The following is a 23,740-nucleotide window of genomic DNA, read 5'->3' on the forward strand; positions in this document are numbered from 1 at the left end:
TTGGGGCTCTTTTAGAGACCAGATGGCAGCATCTCAGGCTGCACCACAGAGCAAACCACAGGCATTGGTTCCAAAGCCTCCAGTATCCATGAGATCTGACACCACCAGGAAGATGGAAAAGACCTGGAGGAGACTCCAGAGGAGTTCACTTTCCCTCCTTTGCACCTCTTGTCATCTTCACCTGACGAGTCCATAATGCCGCCACCACCAACTGCAGGGGATGACTTTAAGTCCTTCCAGGACTTATATAAAAGGGTAGCTGATTCACTTGACAGCTCCATAGTCGAGGTGCCTGAAATTCAGCACAAACACTGATATTCTGCAGTCATCTGCTTCTTCTAAAATAGCTCTCCTTATCAATGACTCTATCCTGGATCCAGCAAAAATCATTTGGCAGCCTCCATGTTGCCAACATCTAAGAGGGCCAACAGAAAATACTACATGCCAGCCAAAAGTGCACAGTTTCTCTTCACTCACCCAGCTCCTAACTCCCTTGTAGTTGAGGCAGCTCACACCAGCGGCAAGCAGATCTACTTCAAGTCAATATCACATGACAGTGACTGGAAGAGGCTTGATATTTTGGGCCACAAGGCATATTCCTCTGCATCCCTACGATTCAGGATTACAAATTGTTTGGCCCTGCTGTGAAAGTACATGTACAACCTCTTCAGTAAAATGATATTTTTTATTGAACACCTTCCTGATGAATACAAGGCCTCTCTCAAGTCCAATCTTGAGGAAGGCTTACTCAGAGCCAAGATGGCTTTAGAGGCCTCTCTGGAATCTGCAGATTCAGTATCACTCTCTCTGGCAACATAAGAACGGCTGTACTGGGTCAGACCAAAGGTCCATCTAGCCCAGTATCCTGTCTACCAACAGTGGCCAGCACCAGGTGCCCCAGAGAGGGTGGACCGAAGACAATGATCAAGCGATTTGTCTCTTGCCATCCCTCTCCAGCCTCTGACAAACAGAGGCCAAGGACACCATTTTATCCCCTGGCTAATAGCCTTTTATGGACCTAACCTCCATGAATTTATCCAGCTTCTCTTTAAACTCTATTATAGTCCTAGCCTTCACAGCCTCCTCTGGCAAGGAGTTCCACAGGTTGACCACATGCTATGTGAAGAAGAACTTTCTTTTATTAGTTTTAAACCTGCTACCCATTAATTTCATTTGGTGTCCTCTAGTTCTTCTATTATGGGAACTAATAAATAACTTTTCTTTATCGGCCCTCTCCACACCACTCATGATTTTATAGACCTCTATCATATCCCCACTCAGTCTCCTCTTTTCTAAACTGAAAAGTCCCAGTCGCTTTAACCTCTCCTCATATGGGACCCTTTCCAAACCCCTAATCATTTTAGTTGCCCTTTTCTGAACCCTTTCCAAGGCCAAAATATCTTTTTTGAGGTGAGGAGACCACATCTGTACACAGTATTCAAGATGTGGGCGTACCATAGTTTTATACAGGGGCAGTAAGATATTCTGGCTCTTATTTTCTATCCTTTTCCTAATAATTCCTAGCATTCTATTTGCCTTTTTGATAGCCGCTGCACTCTGTGTGGAAGTTTTCAGAGAACTGTCCACGATAACTCCAAGATCTCTTTCCTGATTTGTCGTAGCCAAATTAGCCCCCATCCTACTGTACGTATAGTTGGGGTTATTTTTCCCGATGTGCATTATTTTACACTTATCCACATCAAATTTCATTTGCCATTTTGTTGCCCAATCACTCAGTTTGGTGAGATCTTCTTGGAGTCCCTCACAGTCTGCTTCTGTCTTGACTATCCTAAACAGTTTGGTATCATCTGCAAACTTTACTACCTCACTGCTTACCCTTTCTCTAGATCATTTATGAATAAGATGAATAGGATTGGTCCCAGGACTGACCCTTGGGGGACACCACTAGTTACCCCTCTCCATTCTGAAAATTTACCATTTATTCCTATTCTTTGTTTCCTGTCTTTTAACCAGTTCTCAATCCAAGAAAGGACCTTCCCTCTTATCCCATGGCCATGTAATTTACACAAGAGCCTTTGGTGAGGGACCTTGTCAAAGGCTTTCTGAAAATCCAAGTATACTATATCTACTGGATCCCCCTTGTCCGCATGTTTGTTAACCCCTTCAAAGAACTCTAATAGATTAGTAAGACAGGATTTCCCTTTACAGAAACCATGTTGACTTTTGTCCAACAAATTATGTTCTTCTACATGCTTCACAATTTTATTCTTTACTATTGTTTCGACTAATTTGCCCGGTACTGAAGTTTGACTTACCGGTCTGTAATTGCCAGGATTGCCTCTAGAGCCCTTTTTAAATATTGGTGTCACGTTGGCTACCTTCCAGTCATTAGGTACGGAAGCCGATTTAAAGGATAGGTTACAAACCACAGATAATAGCTCAGCAATTTCCCATTTAAGTTCTTTTAGAACCTTTAGCAGGCTTCCTGCTTCTAATGTACTTAAAAAACATTTTGTTATTTCTTTTTGAGTTTTTGGCTAGCTGTTCCTCAATCTTTGTTTTGCTTTTCTTATTACATGTTTACACTTGATTTGACAGTGTTTATGTTCCTTTCTATTTATCTCACTAGGATTGGACTTCCACTTCTTAAAAGATGCCTTTTTGTCCCTCACTGCTTCTTTTACATGGTGGTTAAGCCACGGTGACTCTCTTTTAGGTCTCTTGCTATGTTTTTTAATTTGGGGTATACATTTAAGTTGGGCCTCTATTATGGTGTCTTTAAAAAGTTTCCATGCAGCTTTCAGGGATTTGGCTCTAGTCACTGTGCCTTTTAATTTCTCTTTAACTAACCTCCTCATTTTTGCATAATTCCCCTTTTTGAAATTAAATGCCAGGGTGCTGGACTGCTGAGGTGTTCTTCCCACCACAGGAATGTTGAATGTTGTTATATTATGGTCACTATTCCCATGCGGTCCTGTAACGGTTATATCCTGGACCTGATCCTGCACTCCACTTAGGACTAAATCGAGAATTGCCTCTCCCCTTGTGGGTTCCTGCACTAGCTGCTCCAAGAAGCAGTCATTTAAGCCATTGAGAAATTTTCTCTCTGGCATGTATCCAGTCAATATGGGGGTAATTAAAATCCCCCATTATTATAGAGTTCTCTGTTTTGGTAGGCTCTCTAATCTCCCTCAGCATTTCTATGTCAGTATCGCTGTCCTGGTCAGGTGGTCGGTAATATATCCCTACTGCTAATTTCTTATTATTGGAACATGGAATTTCTATCCATAGCGATTCTATGGAACATGTTGATTCACTTAATATTTTTATTTCATTTGATTCTACATTATCTTTCACATGCAGTGCCACTCCGCCACCCACCCGGCCTGCTCTATCCTTTCTATATATTTTATATCCCGGTATGATTGTGTCCCACAGATTTTCCTCATTCCACCAGGTTTCAGTGATGCCTATTATGTCTATCTCCTCATTTAATACGAGGTACTCTAGTTCACCCATCTTATTAGTCAGACTCCTAGCATTTGTGTACAAGCACTTTAAAAATTTGCCACTGCTTATTTGTCTGCCCTTCCCTGATACATTGGATTCCTTTGTATGCGGTTGTTTGTCTGCTCTGGCCCATGGTTTGCCCTCTCCCCTCCTCTCTTTCCGACTACAGCTTAGAGAATCTCTATCAACGGATTCTCCTCTAAGAGAAGTCTCTCTCCGATTTACGTGCATCTCCGCACCAATCGGCTTTCCCCCATCTCTTAGTTTAAAAACTGCTCTACGGCCTTATTAATGTTTAGTGCCAGCAGTCTGGTTCCACCCTGGTTTAGGTGGAGCCCATCCTTCCTGTATAGGCTCCCCCCCTCCCAAAAGTGTCCCCAGTTCCTAATAAATCTAAACCCCTCTTCCCTACACCATCGTCTCATCCACGCATTGAGACTCTGAAGCTCTGCCTGCCTACCTGGCCCTGCGCATGGAACTGGAAGCATTTCCGAGAATGCCACCATAGAGGTCCTGGATTTCAGTCTTTTTCCTAGCAGCCTAAATTTGGCCTCCAGGACATCTCTCCTACGCTTCCCTACATCATTGGTACCTACATGTACTACGACCACCGGCTCCTCCCCAGCACTACACATAAGTCTATCTAGATGCCTCGAGAGATCCGCAACCTTCGCACCAGGCAGGGAAGTGACCATACGGTTCTCCCGGTCATCACAAACCCAACTATCTATGTTTCAACATCCCTTATCATGCATAGGGCCTCCTGGTTGCATCTCTCTGGATTTCTTAGGGAGGTGCAAAATACAGTTGAGGATTTTCCTTTTGAAAGTCAGAAATTATTTTCTACAACTACAGATGGGTTCCTGCACACACTCAGGCTATGCCTACGCTGGCGGGTTCTTGCGCAAGAATGGCCGTTCTTCTGCAGTGTCCACACTGCCCGCCAGCTCTTGTGCAAAGGGATTTACAGTAAAGCGTGGTAAGAGAGGGCTTCTTGCGCAAGAGCTATGCTCTTTTCTAACAAGTGTAAGCTCTCTTGCTCAAGAGGGCAGTGTGGATGCGTGGCAGGGGTTTCTTGCGGAAGAAAGTCCTATGGCTAAAATGGCCATCAGAGCTTTCATGCACAAGAGAGAGTCCACACTGCCATGGATGCATTCTTGCGCAAGAGTTCTTGTACAAGAAGAACCTGCTAGTGTAGACCTAGCCTCTGAGATTCCAGGTCAACACAGAAGACCTTAGGCATGTATGTTCCCCAGCCTAAGAAGAAACAGTAACCCTTCTCCACGCCTCGCATCAGATCCATGTACATTGCACAGAGCGCCTAAGGCACTGTCAGAGACTGTAAAAGAGGAGACAGCCCCCGGACCAACCTCCTGCATCTCAGCCTTCAAGCTCCAGACAGGCATCTTGAGGAACTGGTCAAGGATTTGGCATTAGTTCCTACCTCCAGATGCCATCAGTACAATCTGCTTTTCTATTACATCTGGTCACAAATAACCTCAGACAGATGGGCTCTAGAAATAATCTCTAAGGGTTATACCATCCCCTTTCTCTCTTCCCCTCCAAATCAACCCCCTTCCCTGTCCCTCTTCAGGGACCCCTCTCATGAGACTCTCCTCCACAGGAGATAGAAAAGCTTCTCCTAATGGGAGCAGTAGAACCAGTACCACCTACACAGAGGGGAAAGGGCCTTTATTCCTGAGACACCTTGACTCCAAAAAAATCAGGAGGTTGGAGACCTATCTTGGACCTATGCAGACTAAACAAGTTCCTAAAGAGACAACACTTTACCATGGTACTTTTGGCAAAGATAATTCCATCTCTAGAGAAAGGAAACTGGAAGTCATCCCTTGACCTGCAAGATGCCTGTTTCCACTTGCAATTTGGCCATTACACAGGAAATTTCTCAGATTTACCCTAAGAGATCATCACTACCAATGCTGTGTCCTCCCTTTCGGACTCTCCTCGGCTCCAAGGGTGTTCTCAAAGATCCTTATGAAGGCCGTAGCCCACTTGAGAAGGTTGGGGATAATAATCTTTCTATACCTGGATGACTGCCCGGTAGTGGCTCCTGCAGCCCAGATAGCACAAGTCCATAGCAAAGACTATCCAGTTATTCAGTGCTCTGGACTTACAGATAAATGCACAGAAGTCCCATTTCATTCCCTCCCAGGAGCTGGTATTTATTGGTGCAACACTGAACTATGTTCAAGCACAAGCCAGACTTCCACTGCTGCATTTTCAATCTGTAGCCATACTGGCCCAAACAGTTATCGACAGCCCCACGATCTTGGCCAGACAATACCTGCAGTTGCTTGGCCACATGTCAGCTACAACATATGTGGTCTCGTATACCTGATTACACATGTGATGTCTTCAGGCAATGCTCCGCACCTGTTTTCAACTACGTAAGCACCACCTGCACAAAATCCCGAGCCCCCCAACAAGGATAAAAGAATCTCTTCAGTGGTGGTTGCAGTCTAACAACTTCTACCATCACACGAGCATTTCGTCTGTCAATCTCTCACGAAAGCAAAACGTGATGGCAGACCATCTGAGCCAAAACTTCCATCAGAAATATGAGTGGGAGATGCACCCTCAAGTCCTGCATTCTGTGTTCCAGAAGTGGGGTTTTCCAGACATAGACTTGTTCACATTTCACAAAGTGAAATGCCCAAAGTACTGTTCCTGTCACAGGACCAGGGTCGGATCCTCCACTGAAATGTTCAGAGACTCTATCTTAAGGCTTGGCTCCTCCAGGGCTGACAACACTCAATCTCACCTATTTGGAAGAGGTTTATAACTTAATCATGAATAGTTGTAAAGAGAGCACCACGAAAACCTATGCTCAAAAGTGGTGGTGTCTTGTGGGTGGCCCAATTGACAATGAAATATCACCTCACACAGCACCACTAGTCATATCTGATTAGGATTCCTATTCCGAACTACCGTTACTCCTCGTTCCACTACCTTTTTTACTTGAAGAAACAGAACCTATCTAACTCATCAAAGTTCTCTTGGCGGCTATTTCAAGTGAGCAGTGTCCCATAGACAGGCACACACCCTTTTCCCACCCGACTATGAGAGAGTTCTTGAAAGGACTCATCAATGTGTTCCCTCCTTTGAGGAAAATCACACCATGCTGGGATCTGAACCTCATCTTTGCCACCTTGACTGGTTGTCCTTTCCAACCAATGACATCATGTTCCCTCACACATCTCTCCATTAAAGTTGCTTTCCTTGTGGCCATCACTACGGGAAGAGGAGGTAGTAAGCTCGCAGCACTCATGGCCAACCCTCTCCTTACACTATTCCATAAGGACAAAGTGGTGCTCAGACCACAATGGAAATTTCTTTCTAAACCGGTATCCCAGTTCCACATTAACAAACTTTTATGCTTACCTGTCTTCTACCAGAAGTCTCTTTGGGATGCCAACGCATCGCACCTCCATTCCTTGGTCTTCCGTTACGCCATCGCTTTTTACCTGGAAAGAACAAAACAATTTAGATGCTCTCCAAAGCTGCTTCTTTCCAGAGCAGACAGCTCTAAAGGGCAAGCGATTTCCAAACAGACACTCCAAGTGTATAATAAATTGCATCAGAATGTGTAATGTGATCAACAAAGCATCACCTCCAGGTCAAATACAGACTTACTGCACCAGAACAGTAGTTACCTCCACAGCTTTCCTGAACAATGTCCCCATCATTGACATTTGTAGAGCTGCTATATGGGCCTCATCACATTCCATCACAAAACATTATGCAATAGATAGGTGTGCCTCTCAGTGCACTAAGTTCGGAATGGCAGTCCTATCTACCGGTCACAATTTAAGTCCAAAACCCTTTCTTCCAAATTCTCCGGGCACTGCTCCATAATCATCTACAGTGGAGTACCCACAGGGATACTCCTTGAAGAAGAAGAAAAGACGTTACTCACCTTGTGCAGTAATTGGTGTTCAAGATGGGTGTCTTTGTGGGTGCTCCACAACCCTTCCTTCTCCCATCTCTTCAGAGTTGTAACATCACTCTGCAGTGAAGAAGGAACCAAGGGACGGTTGATGGTGTGCATGCACTGGTATTCTTGCTATGGTGGAAGCGGCACTGCACGTGCGTGCTGGCATCCAGAGTACTGCTAGTTTTTAAAAAAAAAATTCTGTTTATAAGCAGAGGGGCACCAAGACACCTACAGTGGAGTACCCACAGGCACACTCATCTCGAAGAACACCAGTTACTGCACAAGGTGAATAAACTTCTCTTTTCTCTCCACCCTCCCTCCCCATTCTTTACACTTTTCCCAGTCTTGGTGCTGTATTGTCTTTGTGTCTCTCTTGTGTCCTGGACTTGACTCGTTTCACACTTCTTCTCCCTGTGAGTGGAACAATATTTCACTTCTTGTCTAACCCTTCTTTTATATCCCTCCTTAAAACTGACCTTCTGGGAATTATTTCACATTATTCTTGCCAATTATTTTTCCTCTTTCCCTTCCCTGAACTGCAGCCTTTTGTTTTGGTTGGACTTTCTCATCTGTGTTAATTACAAGCATTTTGGAATATGGAGTATATTTTACATTGTTTTGTAAACAGTAATACAAATTGCCTGTGCTATATAATTAATCTGTGCTGACATGATGGTAGGAATTAAGCCTTCTAGATTCTGTTCTGTTGAGGCCTTTGTCTCTTAGAGTTTTTTTTTTTTTATTCCTAAGTCTCACTGAAAGCAAATGTGACTAGGTCCTTTGAAGAATTTGCCCTAAATGAATGTGAAAATGATGACTAAGAAAATCTTTCAGCATTAACTCTGTAAAGTCTACGTTTTAGTATATTGTTTTGTGTATTTCAGTCACACACTTTTTTGGGTGGTTGGTGTATTAATGTAGACTGGAAATTTGTCTCCTTTTCAATATATCTAATTAAATGCTTGTATACTTTTGAATTAACTCTACTAACTTAATGTTAATTACTGAAACAAAGGATGCAGTGTTGTGAACAAGGATCATAAGCAGAAGATTTGCCCGACTGTTAGGGATGTTGTTCAGGAAATGTGTTTCCTGCCTTGTCATTCTTATGTTCGTTATATATTTAGGAAAAAATGCTGGCAGCAAATCTGTTGAGATCAGTGGAATTACTTCAGCTAAATGGTTAACTGACGCTGAAGTTTGTGTAATGGTGCTTTTCCCCTTTAATAGTTAAGTGTTACAGCATACAACCGTAAGCTATTTTAATTGGAGGCCTAAAAACATTCGGTTCTGTTTTTCATGGGCCTACAAAGACATTGAAGTTAGGTTTTTGTTAAAATGGCATCTATGCTTATAAATTGAGAAGTTAGACATAAGTTAATTTGTATGCTCAAGGACATCCCTGTGGGCAGACTGTTTTTTGTAAATGGAAAATTGCAAATGTAAAGGCTTTATTTGAAAACTTGCCTCCCAAGGTTTCAGGGCGAGGGCTAATACTTTGCTAAATGTTTAAGAAACTATTATTTTCAAAAAATGTTTTGAATCGTTTAGATTTTGTAATCTCGCAATTTAGTGTAAGGAAGAGGTAAAATGTGTACTTTTAATGATTATTGCTGTCAAATAATTTTAACTAAATGCTAATTAAAATTTAACAATTTGTAAACCACCAGAGCTTCAATTCAAACAAATCATAACCTGAAACTCACCTATTAAACTAAAATACTGGAGGGCAGTATTATCTAGTGGGTAGGTTACTGAACTGGAAACTGAGGAATCTGGGTTTTAGTTCCAGCTCTGCCCTTAACTTGCTGTATTACTTGGGAGTGATACATGGGGTCCCAAAGAGCTAGTTTAGGTCACTCAGGGTGCACTGCCAGAAATGGGACAGCCAATCCCCAAAGCTGGTGATTATTCCAATATTTATATTCACCACGCAGCACAAAACAGCTTTTATATTATCTTATTGATCAATCAGAAAGCCAAACACAAAAGTTCCCTTTAAGTACTCAGTTTGAGGTTTCCACCCAGACACCCCAGTCAGATAAAGTTCTACTAGTACCAAAGGATCGGACACATTACCTTCCAGGTCAATAAATATTTCAGACTTTAACTCAAATGCATACTTACAAACAATTCCTATTAACTAGATTAGAACCTTTTAAAATAGAAAAACAGAGTATTGGTTAAAAGAGCAGTATACATACAGACATGAGTTCAATTATTGAGGTTGTTACCTATTAGATGGTGATCTTGTGGTTGTAAAAAGGTCTTTTAGAATTTAGTCCATGATTACAGTCCAAAATCCATATCCAGAGTGATTCCAGCCAATGACTAGGACCTCAGTCCTTGTTTCTTAAGTTCCCCCTGTATGAAACTTCAAGCAGATCTGAGACTCTAAATTAATATCCATTAAAGGGGCACCAGGATATCCTGGGATCTCATTTCTTGCACTTGCAGCTTTCTTCATGAGCATCCAAGCAGATACGAGACAAAAAGTATCCTGTCCAAAACGACTTTATACTTTTGCAGCTTCCTCTTGGCTTGGGAGAGCACAATGGGATTTTGATGTAATCTTTTGTCTCCCAAACATCATGGCAATTAGCACAAGGTAATTTATTCATTTAACAGTTCACCTATAGTTTGCTACAACCTTCAAAGAGACACACAAACAAAATAATACTTCTTCAGTCTAGCTTCATCATAAATGTTAATATTCCCTTCTGATCCTGAATCAAAGCTATAGTAACAGATAAGAATTGTTTGTTCTTATCATAAGACCTGAGCAAACACCTATCATCTACTGTTCTAAAAATGCAAGTTTGCATTTCAAAGTTAAAATCTGGCCTAATGTAACAGCCCACTTATCTAGCATCTTCCCAACAAGTCTTTAAAGGCTGACCCTAGGTCATTCACTCTTGGAGCTTTCCAGCCATGTGCCACAGTTTATCTGATTGAAATAGTAGTTATCAGATTAACCTCACACTGGGGCAGGCCACTTCACCTTTCTGAACTTTTTTACCCCCCCATCGTTTATCTGTCATGCTTCTTCAAACTGTAAACTCTAAAGAGTAGGGGTGCAGTCTCCATGCTATGTTTGTGCAGTTCCTATCAGGATGCCTCTCTGCACTACCTTAAAGTATACATAGGAGCTGATGTGGTCTCAGATCACCATCTACTGATGCTAAATTGAAGCTAAAATTATGAAAGAATAGGACAATACAAAACTATAGACCACATTATAATGTAGGATTTTTAAAAGACCAGGTAAAGAAAGAAATGTTCTGTATCACTCTTAGCAATAAATATCAAGCACTGGACCATCTAGATAAAAATGTAAGCATTGACAGCCAGTGGCAACAAATAAAAGATGCCTGGACCAGTACATGTGAAGAAGTCTTAGGCAAAAAGGAATGTCAGCACAGAGAGTGGATATCAGTGGAAACGATTAGGAGGATCGAAGAGAGGAGAGAGAAGAAAGTATTCTTATATAATAGTAAAACCAGAGCCGCCAAAATTATAGCCCAAGAGAACTATACAAATGCAAAAAAGGGGTCAAGGAGAGTATTAGAGCAGATAAGAAAAACTATATTGACAACTTGGCAAAAGATGCTGAGGAAGCAGCAGTTACAGGAAATATGAAAGGTCTGTATGATTCAACCAAGAAACTCTCAGGAAAATATTTACAACATAACTGACCCAACAAGGATAAAATGGGGAGAAAGATTACAAATGTAGAAAATCAGATGGAAAGATGGGTAGAATATTTTAGCAAACTTCTAAACAGACTAGTTCCAGAAGATCCCCCAGAAATCCAGCCAGCTGAAGAAGACCTCTTGGTCGATTGTAGTAAGAAGAGATGAAGTAAAGAAGAGATAAAGGAAGCAATTCGACTTCTAATAAGTGGGAAAGCTGTAGGTCCTGATGGAATACCAGCAGAAGCTATAGAGGTGGACATAGATAAATCAACAGAAATACTCCATAGCTTTATTGGTAACATTTGGTAAAAGAAAGAATTACCAAGAGACTGGAGGAAAGGATATTTAGTAAAATTGCCAAAGGTGACCTACAGGAATGCACGACTTATAGAGGAATCATGCTTTTGTCAGTGCCAGACAAAGTATTAAACAGGGTAATTCTAGAAAGACTCAAGAAAACTATAGATTCCAAGCTAAGAGATGAACAAGCGGACTTTAGTCATAATAGATCTTGTATAGATCAGATAGCCACATTGTGCATAATTATTGAACAATGTTTAGAATGGAATATTTCTTTATATATTTACTTTGTGGACTATGATAAAGCATTTGACAGCTTGGATAGGGAAACGTTGTAGAAATTACTACGGCACTATGGGATCCCTCAGAAGTTCATCAATCTCATAAAAAAGACCTAAGAAGATATGAGCTGTAGGGTCTTGCATGAGGGTCAACTTACAGAACCCTTCGGAAGAAGATCTGGTGTCCAGTAAAGGTTGTCTGCTGTCCCCCTTCCTCTTTCTTTTGGCTGTTGATTGGATCATGAGAGAAACAACAGCTAATGAGAGGAATGGAATCCAGGGGACCCTGTTTAAACAGCTAGAAGACCTTGATTTTGCAGATGACCTAGTTCTTCTGTCACATGGTCAACTTCAAATGCAAAATAAAACAGTGAAGCTGGACAAGATTTCACAGCAGATGGGACTGAAGATCCTCGAGGGGAAGACCAAGATCATAAAAGTGAATGTAGCAGATAACAGCAGCACAATTGTCCTGAGGGGAATGACACTGGAGGTAGTTGATACCTTAATTTATTTAGGTAGTATTGTAAATAAAGTGAGAGGTACTGACGAAGATTTTAAGACCAGAATACAGAAGGCAAGAGGTTCTTTTATTATTTTGAGGAGCATATGGAATTCAAGAGAGATCAAGCTACAGACCAAAATAAGGATCTCCAGCTCAAATGTAAAATCGGTACTTCTATATGGCTCAATCATGGCAAACAAGATTGCAGACTTTTATTAATAAATGCTTGCGTAAGATCATTGGCCCGAAGTGGTCTGATGAGGTTACATACATTAGCTTATGGGAAGGAGGAGGGCAATGCCCAGTAGAGCAAGAGATTTTGAGAAGATAGCAATGGAATGGCCATATACTGAGGAAGCCACCAACTAGCATTACCAGACAATCCCTATCCTGGAACCCACAGGGAAAAAGGGGAAGAGGAAGGCCAAAGAATAGTTGGAAAAGAGACCTGGATGTGAATGTGAGGAAAACAGGCAAAAGCTGGAGAGAATTAGAAAAGGTGGCACAAGACAGAGAGGCTTGGAAAGATGGCCTATGCTCCTATAGGAGCTAAGGGCAAAGAAGAAGAAGATCCTTTATCTGTCATGCCTCTTCACACTGTAAACTCTTAAGGGTAGGGGCAGTCTCCATGCTGTGCTTGAGCAGTGCCTATCAGGATGTCTCTCAGCACTATCTTAAACAATAATATTCTATGTTGATTAAAAATGGGGGGGGGGGTTACATTAATGGGGGTGATAGTTTTCACTAATTTTTTCTATTGCTTTATTGCATTTCATCCTGCTTTTCTAGGCATTGTGGCCATGTCTACACTACAGATAAGATCAAAGCAGCTGCAGTAGATCTTCCGGGATTTGAATTAGTGGCTTTATTGAAGACACGCTTATTAGAACTGAGAGGATGCTTCCGTGGATGCCGGGTAGTCCTGCTCCTACAAGGAGCAAGGGACATCGAAGGGAGAGTGGGTATCTTAATTTGAACTTATCCTCTAGTGTAGATCAGGAATGTTACTTTTGGGGTTAACACAATGCTGAAGTGTTCATATTGTAAACATTCAAAGATTCCATATTTATACTTTTATAGTATTAATGTAATAATTTGTGCTGTTGGTGTTTTGTAAAAACAAATACTTCCTCCATCTTTTCAAAGGACCTACAGTTTGGAAGATACACTGTCGGGTAGTGACAGACTAACTTCATTTATTGACATTACATTCTCAATTAGTGAATTCCAACTATGCATCCTTAGGAGTGAATAACTTTTCAAAGGGCATCCCTCATTCTTTCAATAAGAAAAGTTGCAGTCTCATCTGAGGGATCTGACGTTAAAAGTACAGTACTGTGTAAAAAAAATTATTAGAATCTCGATGTTTTGAGAGAAACTGACAAAATTCAGAAAATTCCAATAGCAAATCACTAACTCTGTGTTTACCATCTTAGTGCTTAAGCAACCTGAAAAAATAAGGATAATGTGCTCTAAAGCACTTCAGATACAACAGCATGAGATAATTTACATGAGGTTTTGTAGATTTATTCAGAACATTAAACTAGGATTTCTTTTTGTATGGACTTCATTATGTTTCCTGCTCATATGCAAGTAGGGTGCGAAAGCATCCCCTGTGGTGCTTCTTGATCCCCCATGGGGCTGATTTTGGCTGGCCAGAGGAAGGCAGGTCCAGAGCGTTGCCTCAGCCTCCCTCCCCTGTTCTCCGGCCAGCCAGGGGAATGTGGGGCTGATTCCACTCCTCACCTCCAGGAGCGAGGCGGGGCTGGGCCTCACTCCTGGGGGGAAAAGAGTGGGAAATCAGCCCCAGCCTTCTCCCGACCAGCCAGAGGACGCTTAGGGAACGTCTAGACTACAGGCTTTTGTCGACAGAAGTTTTGTCAACAGATACTGTCGTCAAAGCTTCTGTTGACACAGAGCGTCTACACTACATTCAGTTCTGTCGACAAAGCAAGTTGCTTTGTTGACATGGCAGTGTAGATGCAAAGGACAGTTTAGATGCAATAACGCTTTCTGTTGACAGAACTCTGTCGACAGAAGGCGTTATGCCTTGTAAAATGAGGTTTACCAGCGTCGACAAAACTGCTGAGTTCTGTCGACGTTATGTCGACAGAACTCAGCGGTAGTGTAGACGCAGGTTTAGTTTTGTTGACAAAAGTCCACTTTTGTCGACAAAACCCTGTAGTCTAGACACACCCTTAGGGGACCATAAGGGGCTGCGTTCATACTCTGGCAGTCTCAGGTTACAAAAAAAAGCATTCCGCCCCAGAAATTCCTGCGTATAGGTCTGTGTTTTGTGGCTCTTCCTTTAAATAGATTTTCTGTGATCAAGCTTGAATGCCTGTCTATAAATACCTTTGCCAAATGGCAGTCTTGCTTCCTGGTAAAAGCTAACATTGAAAACAAAGGGAATTTTGCAGCATGTTTTAGAATGTGCCCAGAATGTATTAAGCTAAGTCTTTTCTAGAGGACAAATGCTGGCTTGGTGTTGTATTTCAAATGGAAGGTTTCCAGTGCTAACCGTTTCATCATGAACTTGGTTTCATATGGTGCTGGTAATGAGGTCACTGTTACTGCTGTTCACTATGATCCCATACTACTGAGGCATTGGGATTGTTTTATGTAATGGTTGAATTGGTAAATTAAGATCTTTCCATCTCTTCTATTTTATGTGTGTCTGATATTAATGCTTTCTTTCTTGAGAACTTTTTCATGTGCTAGGTTTGCACTTATATGAAAGTGCTATTGTTTCTGACAACTTTAAGCAAATATATTGGTTATTAAAAATAACAAATCATCTGCTTTTTTCAATTTTATTTCTCATTGTCCTGAACTTTTCCACCCTCTAAAATGAGCCTTAAAACAGCAGCATGTTTTTACATCTACTTCCTGTCCATAATTGCTCTCACAGTATGTATCACATATAGGCCAACCCACTGGAACTGAATGACTCAGATGTCCCATTCCTTCTCCCTTCATTGTGGCAAACAAACATCTAATTGCTGAAAGAGATTGCTCCAGGCTAGCTTAAATGAGATCCAGAAACTCCACATTGTTACTGTGATCACTGCTTAAATTTCAGTGGACACTCATACCAGCTTCACTAAAAAGCAAAGTGATAATGCATAAAAACAGCTGTGTTGTGCTACATTGCCTCACTGGTGCCTCCAGTGAGGAACTCCAGGGAAAGTAAATTTTTCAACATATATCAAATATTCTAAATTCAGGCAGTGTTTTAATTTATTTTTCTCTAGTAATGGAAACTTGAGCTTAATTGTTTTTAGTTTACATTTCAAAATAAAACCTCTTAAATCAGAGTAAGTTGTAAGTAAATTATTAATTGAGGGGGAGAGGCAGTCTGTGGTATACTGTATTTGTACATGAAGCTTTTACCTCTAAATTATCAAGAATGACTAGTAATATTAAGTGCTTCAATTTTGGGGTATTCAGTTTCCTTAGGCACCCTAAAAGAGAACTGTTTTTCAAAGGGCAGACTCTTAGCACTTTGGCAACTAGACTAAGATGTCTTAAACTGGACACCCAGTAATTGAGGCACTCAAGATCATGTGCTACTTTTGAATTCTTCAATCTGAAACATGCGTGTTCCAAATAAATCAAGTGTTGTGTGGGTCTCTTCCTATTTCTTATTTGTGAACCAACATCAGCATACAATTAGGATTGATAGGCAGCTTCCACTCAAAAAAGCTACTTTGGCAGCACAACATTTAAAACCAGCTCTGTGTCTATTGAGCAGGAGTGAGTTTGGCAAAAAGAGTTAAAATGCTGGTTTTGCTGTGTTTGAAGAGTTATCGGTGGTTGTGGCTCCTTCACACTTGCATTTTTTATTTTTTTTTAAATAGTTTTCCTATTTTAGATGTATGGACGATAGCAAGGAAACTATTAGCCAGAATGGGCAAGGATGGTGTCCCTAGCTTCTCTTTGCCAGAAGCTGGAAATGGACGATTTGATGATAACCAGTTCTGTTCATTCCCTCTATGGCACCTGGCTTTGGCCAGTGTAGGAACACAGAATACCTTGTATCTGACTCAGTCTGCCAATTGTTACGTTCTGATGTTCTCCCTGCTTACATCAGTCCAGTTGTGATAATTTTAGTAGTAGTTTGCTTGGATTTGTCTTTCACTAAAAAGCTCTAATTTTTTTTGTCAGTAGCCTCTCTGCTGATTTAAATTTTGCTGACTTCTAATTTTATAGCTCTGAGACTTACTGCGATCTTGGCTAATTGAATGCCGAAGCATACTGTGCTCCTACGCTATTGAGGCTTAGTGTATGCTGAGAACATTAACAGAATAAAATATGTAGATTTTGATATTAAATTTGGTAAATGTATGCAGAAACAAATTTGGAAATTGAGTCAGTATAGTTTTAACATAAGATAGTAATAGAAATGCTGCATGTAAGTTGGAGAAATGTTTATGCATAAACTGATAGTTACCAGAATTCCTGCCCCTTCCCAAATTGGTGTTGTATAGAAAAATGTCTGTCTGAAAAAGAGCTCTGTGCAAGCTCCTTTTTTCAGCAAAAGAAGTTGGTCCAATAAAAGATATTACCATACCCACATTTTTTCTCTCTAATTTTCAGTATTAGAAAATTCAGTATTTCTCCAATATATTTTATAAAAAACACAGATTAAACATACATTATTTCAGGTTGAACCTCTCTAGTTTGACTTTCTCTGGCTCAGTAATGTCCATGGTCCAGCATGATTTTAGTTAGCCAGATGTCCACTTATCATGGGTTTAGTCATGTTTCCTGCAGACCCACAAAATTTCTTTATAGGCTTTGTGTTCCATGCTGTTATTTAGCTCTAATTTACCCCTACATGTTTTCTAAGAGCCCCGAAAGAAGTGGAAGCATTGGTAATGCTGCTAGACAATATTGACCTCCTGTGGTTCAGCAAATTCTCTGGTTTTGCCCTTGTCCTAGGGTGCCAGAATCTCTAGAGGTTCAACCTGTACAATGTACTGAACTGTACTGAGCTTATTTACAGTTGTTGCTTTATCATTTATACTGGCTTGTTATGCATGCTGCTTTTTCTATTAAATTGTTTGTTATTCTGAAATAGATTTTTTTTTTTACTGTAGTTAAACTAAAACCAGCTAGCTACGATCATATTTAACCTTTTATTCAGTTAAGAGAGATGTAATTAAGGAAATAAAGCCTTGAGAAAAGCGCCGAAGTATATTCAGCCTTAAAGCAGACACAGCATTTGGCACTTGTTTGGAGGAAGTTGCCTAAAATTATCAATGTAAATTAAAGTTTTAAAAATATTTGTATAAAGAAACTTGAATATACTTTTTGTACTATTATGTGGTTATTGTTTTGGTGATTGTGAATAGTGTTTTATCTTTGTTTTTATCCCTACTATTTCTTTCCTTTTATTTAATTACTGTAAGAATAGAAAACATTTGTAAACTTAACAGTTTCAGTAAAGTCTTCAGTAAACTCTAGTATAGTAGCTTTGTTTTGTTATGAATGTATTTATTGTTAAATTTCAATCATTAAGTTTTTGCACTCATTTTTAAAATAACTCGTATTTTCAAATTAACATTTTGGGCCCAAACTATCCTCTACTATATGGTGTAAAGATGAAAGAAATTAAAATTTTCAAGTGCTGACCCTGAACTATTTGTTAGAGGGGAAAGAGTGGTGCCAACATGACGTTCTCTTCTGGTACCCATATTCCTTTCCCATAGAAGGCTCTTAGTTCTCTTGGTGAGTCAGCATAGAAGCGGACTGGCTGAGTGGTTATCCATTCCAGCAAAGTTAATTCCATTCCTGTTGCATATTTTGCATTTTGTTCAGAGATGAAGAGGTAGAGTATGAATAGTTAAAGAACTGATGGCAGCATGGCTCCTAAGTTAGGGACCTAAATTGGTGTAGAAAAATCGACCAATTAGATTTTCAAAATTAGTGATAAATTAGTTTTTCTGTTATGAGCCACATGATGATTTATTGAATACAATATATTTAGTCTTAGCATCCCTTCAAGGGATTTCTTGTCTTTTTAGAGACCCTTCTTGTACATATAAGCTTTGTTTGTAATGGCACCTTGGGTGACAGAGCTTCAGGAGCTGAAGCCAATGTAATCCTTTAGCAGTAATTCTGTATCTGACTACTTAATCCATATCCCTGAACTGCCTGATGTAAATTATTTTTTTCCTCCTTTTTATAGTGTTGCTAGTCAAATTGTCAGATTTTGCATGCTTTTATATTCCTTGACTTTTTCACAGACATGTTACTTGACCTCAGTGACCTTCTTCAGGTATTGTATCTGTTTAACTCTTGTCTTAAAATATTATATTTTAAAAATGAATACAAGCAAAGAACTAGAGTGTGCTATTTAGGAAATTGTAATCTGTTTCTTAAAGATTATGGGCAGGAAAATCATAGGGCTTGTAAATCAGAGTAATTATTTAGTGACATTAAAGTTCAAGCATTTGGGTTTTTTTTAAACTCACAAATAACAAATATTCACTTTTAATATAATCTTTCTTCAGTGATCACAAAGTCACTGCAGTGGCACAAGATCCGATTTCACACATTTTTAAAACAGCTGTTAGACAGAAATAGCTTTTGTTAAGTAATACAATATAAATGGATCTATGAAATGCTGTGATATTTTTGTAAAATCTATTTTGATTTGTGTGTACTTGAAGCGTGTGTGGATATAGCACTCAGAATGTGCTTGTGGGTGCATGCACATGCACAGTCTCTTCTCATATCATATGTCTATTTTACAAACAGTACAAGTAGGATGGATTAGTTTATTTTTGTCCTTGCAGCTGTCTTTGTAGATGGCATCCCTCTGAAGGTTATTTATTGCTTAAAAGAATCTGATGGAATTACAATAATGACTCTTTAATTCTTAAAATAATGAACAGTCTTCTAATCTGCTACAAACATTGAATGTGTTAAGCGTGCTTAGTTATAACCAAACAGAGAGCATGAGTGTGTTGTGCACATGTATGTTTGGTGAGTGAGGGAAATTTATTATTTATTATCAGATCTGATAAATTTATTACCAGTTCTCAAACCTAGAGATCTGATTATTTGTATGTAGATTACTACAAATAAGATCAATAAGATGATGAAACATGGAACAGATTTAATTGTGGTCAGAGATCTGGGGTCAGAGGCTTGCCCCTGCCCTGCTGTTCCCTCCCCTGAGCAATGTGAACTGGGACATTACGGGAGCCTGGTGTGCTAGCAGCAGGGGTCAGCTCCCCACCAGTGTTCCCTGTAAGATTTTCCATCCATGAGTGGAGTACGTTTTGTCTTGTGCGCCAACAATGAGGGACTGTGTGCTTGTTTGGATGGGTGCCACTGTGGCAACCACCAGTGGCGCTGCTCTCTGAGACACTCTCTCCCAGCTAGTACCCACTCCCCTCATGGGGAGAAAGTGAGACCTGCCACCCCTCCTCCCCCCGGGAGTGCTGCTCTCTAGGCAGCCTTTGTGCAGGGCAGGGGATGCCCTGGGCTGCCCTTTGGGGGGCTGGCTGTGAGCCCCCATGTCGGGCAGAGGGAAGCTGCTGCCTGTACCCAGGCATTGCAGAGAGTGAGGCACTGTGGATAGAGCAATAACGTGTGGAGCTGGGGTGGGGAGAGGATTGGGGACTAGGCGGCTCTGCAGGGAGAAGGAAAGGAAAGGTGTGGGACTGGGGGAAAAGGAGATGCCAGGGGCCTCAGCCCCAGAAGCCACCACACTGCTGCCTGGCTGCTGGAATAGACCTGGCACCCCAACGCGCGGCAGGCTCCAGGTGTGCCCCCAAAATGCAACTTTGGCACAGGCCTCCAGTTGCCAGATCAGAGCCCCAACTGCCAGAGCATACGCTGCTTCCCCCCCTCCCGGCCACATTACTGCAGCAGGCCCTGATCTCTGGAACAGGCTCTGGCCCCCTACTATGCAGCAAGCCCTGGCTGTCCACCGCGGCAGGGCTGGCCCCCCAAGCAAGCCCCAGCTGCTACAGCAGGCTCCAGCTGCCTCACCATGTGGCCAGAGCAGGCCCCTCCTCCCTGGCCATGTGGCAGGTTCCAACCAGCCCCCACCATGTGGCTTTGGCACAGGCCCCTTTGAGATCAGCCCCCCAGCCTCCCGTCCCCACCACGTGGCCACAGCAGGTTCCGGCCACTGCAGCAGGGCTCCCCCCCACGCAGCTGCGGGGGCTGCGGCTGCCAGAAGAAGCCCTGCAGCACTCTACCACCACCAACAGGCCTCAGCAGGCCTCCCAAGTGGCCCCCCCACTACGAGGCCTCAGCTGGCCCTGCCGGCAGGAGCAGCCCCCTGTTGCGCCATTCACCTTCCAGCAGGAAGGTGAGTTCTGCTGTGCGGCTCTGCAAAGGAGGTAGGTGGATAGAGACATTATTTGTGCACAACTGCACTGGCATGCATCTTAGAGGGAACACTGCTCCCCCACCCCCCAACTTCCCATGCAGGTGATGGGAGCTGGAGCAGCCTGGCAGCTTGCTTTGCTTTGTGCTGCTCTTTCAGCCCGGTGCATCTCAGTTCTCTGTGGCAGCAGGAAGTGGAGTGCCCTCTGGATACTTCTCGCTGCTGCTGAGAAGCCAAGCTCAGCAGGCTGGGAGACAGTGGCGGGGCCAACTGGAGCAGGCTGCTAGACCACTCTGGCTCCCGCTACTGCGGTGAGTGTGTGGGAAGGTGGACCCTGGTAATCTCCTGGGTCCTGCCCACCTATAGGAGAGTTGCAGCAGCTGCCATCGGGTAGTAGCCCCAAACTCTCCTATGGACAGGATTGCTCTGATCAGAGGTATTGTATCTGCAAAAGATGCAGGAAATACAACAGAGTTGATTTTCTAATAGAGGTAGTGCAAATTTGTTTCCAGATTTTCTTTTTTACAATTTAAAAAAAAAAGGGAGGAAAAAAGGAACTTAAAGGACCTGAATGGCTTTTAATCCTCAGATACTTTTTATCAGGGAAAGTGAAGGTACAGATGATCCAAAAACGTAACTGTAGGGTTGGGAATAAATGTTATTTTTTGGAAGAAGATGTAGCAGTTAATACCTTGAACTCAACTACAATGGAATGAATTTATAGCAGCAGGAATATATTACCGACCAGCAGGATTGAGAGAGATTCAAGGAAATTAGAGAGGCTATAAAAATAGAAAACTCAGTAATAATGAGGGAATTTCAGTTATCCCTGTATTGACTGACGTCACCTCATGATGACATGCAGACAGAATTTCCACACATCATAAATGATTGCTCATTGGAACAGCTAGTACAGGTTGAACCTCTCTCTACTCCAATATCCCCGGGACCTGACTGGTGCTAAACTAGAGAATTTGCCATACTACGGGAAGTCAGTATCGTCTAGCAGCATCACCAACACTGGCAAAGCTTACTGAGCTCTTAAAAAAGGAAAAATTAACAAGATGGTTTAATAGGTGATGAGTTTTCGTGAGCCAGACCCACAAAAGCTCATCACCTATTAAACCATCTTGTTAGTCTTTAAAGTGCTACATAGCTTTTCCTTTTGTTTTAGCAAGATCAGACTAACACGGCTACCTCTCTATTACCATTGAGCTCTTAGAAGACATTTAGGGGTAAATTAGAGCTAAATAACAGCATAGAACACAGGAAGGCAAGACTGGTGGCAGTAAAGAAATGTTATTGGAATGCAAGAAACTTGTGGACATCTATCTAACTAAAATCATGCTGGATCATGGATGTTGTCAGACCAGATAGTTCCATACTAGAGATGTTCAGCCGGTACTGAGACTCACAAGAAGAGAGGCAATTCTTGTTTTAGTACTAAATGGCACACACAATATGGTCCAAAAGGTAAGTATAACTAAATCACTTGGTAATAGAGATCATACTATACATAAACGTATCATCTTTATGGGGGGAAAAGGGAAAAACCAAAAAACCCAACTTTCGCAGCATTTAACTAAAGAAAGGGAAACCTGCACAAAAATGAGAGAGCTAGTTAAATGGAAATAAAAATGTACAATCATAAAAGTGAAATGCCTGCGAGCTGCATGGAAACTTTTAAAAACACATTAGAGGCTTTATTTAAACGTATGCCCCAAATTAAAAAAACATAGTAAGGAAACCAAAGAAGCATCACCATGGTTAAACAACAAAGCAAACAAAACCATTTAGAGGCAAAAAGGCATCCTTAAAAATGTAAATTAAATCCTATTGAGGGACATAGGAAAGAGCATAAAATCTGGCAAGTCAAGTGTAAAAATCTGAGGAATTTTTACAAAGAGGAATCTGAAGAGCAACTTGCCAAAGACTAGAAAACTAACAGCAAAAAGCGTAAACATCAGAAGCAGGAAGCCTACCAAACAATCAATGAGCCCCCTGGACAGTCACAGTGCTAAAGGAGCACTCAAGGCATTGTGGATAAACTAAATGAATTCTTTGTATCAATCTTCACAGTAGAGGATGCGAGGGAGGTTTCCACACCTGTGCCATTCTTTTAAGGTGACACATTTGAGGAACTGTCCAAATTGAGATATCATTAGAGGTGGTTTTGGGACGGATTGATACATTAAATAGTAATATATCACTACAACCAGATGATATTCAAGAGTTCCGAAGGAATTCAGTTATGAAATTTCAGAGCTGCTAACAATGTTATGTAACCTATCTCTTAAGTCAGGTTCTGTATGAGATGACTGGAGAATAGGTAAGGTGACGCCTATTTTTAAAAAGGCTTAATTTCAGTACCAGGGAAATTGGTTGAAGCTGTAACACAGAATTATCAGTCACAGATGAATATGATTTGTTGGGGAAGACTCTACACTGCTTTTGTAACAGGAAATCATAACTCACTGATCGTAAGAGAGAAGGTCTTCTCATGGATCAATAACTGATTAAAAGTACAGCTATTAATTTCAGTTATTTAATGCAATTAATGTAAAACAAATTAACTAGATTTTAAAAAGTAGCAGTTAATCAGTTTTAATACTGTTCAATAATAGAATACCAATTTAAATTTATTATCCATATTTTTGATGTTTTTATAATTTTCATGTAAAATTATTTGTCTCAATGCACAATACAAAAATGTACAGTGCTCATTTTATATTATTTTATTACAGGTATTTGCATTGTAAAAAAAATAAACTACTATTTTTCAATTCACCTCATACAAGTCCAGCCTGGCCTACTTCTTGTTCAGCTAATTTCTAAGATGAACAGATTGGTTTTCATTCTCAGTCGATAATGTTGCCCACTTCTTATTTACTACATCACCAGAAAGTGAGAGCAGACATTTGCATGGCATTGCAAAGTATTTACTGTCGACAAAGAGCATCTAGACTACATCCAGTTCTGTCAACAAAGCAAGCCACTTTGTCGACATGACAGTGTAGACGCAATAACGCCTTCTGTACACAGAACTCTGTCGACAAAAGGCGTTATTCCTCATAGAATGAGGTTTACCGCCCTCGACAAAACTGCCGCGTTCTGTCGACGTTATGTCGACAGAACTCAGTGGCAGTGTAGATGCAGGTATAGTTTTGTCGACAAAAGTTCACT

General features: G+C 41.2%; 1 protein-coding gene across 9 annotated transcripts in view; it reads left to right on the forward strand.

Moving 5' to 3' along the window:
• The window catches only part of BRF1 (BRF1 general transcription factor IIIB subunit), a 260,533-nt gene that overhangs the window by 85,087 nt on the left and 151,706 nt on the right, over nt 1–23,740 (forward strand). For 4 of the 9 annotated variants that reach the window (XM_075926414.2, XM_075926413.2, XM_075926418.2 and 1 more), the window contains one exon: nt 18,459–18,490. The exons of the other annotated variants lie outside the window; for them this stretch is intronic. In XM_075926414.2, coding sequence (XP_075782529.1) covers nt 18,459–18,490 — 32 coding nt within the window. The remainder of the gene's footprint in view (nt 1–18,458; nt 18,491–23,740) is intronic. 9 annotated transcript variants of the gene reach the window in all.

Source organism: Pelodiscus sinensis, chromosome 5, assembly GCF_052426305.1.
Source record: "Pelodiscus sinensis isolate ZL-2025 chromosome 5, ASM5242630v1, whole genome shotgun sequence".
Taxonomy (NCBI): Eukaryota; Metazoa; Chordata; order Testudines; family Trionychidae; genus Pelodiscus; species Pelodiscus sinensis.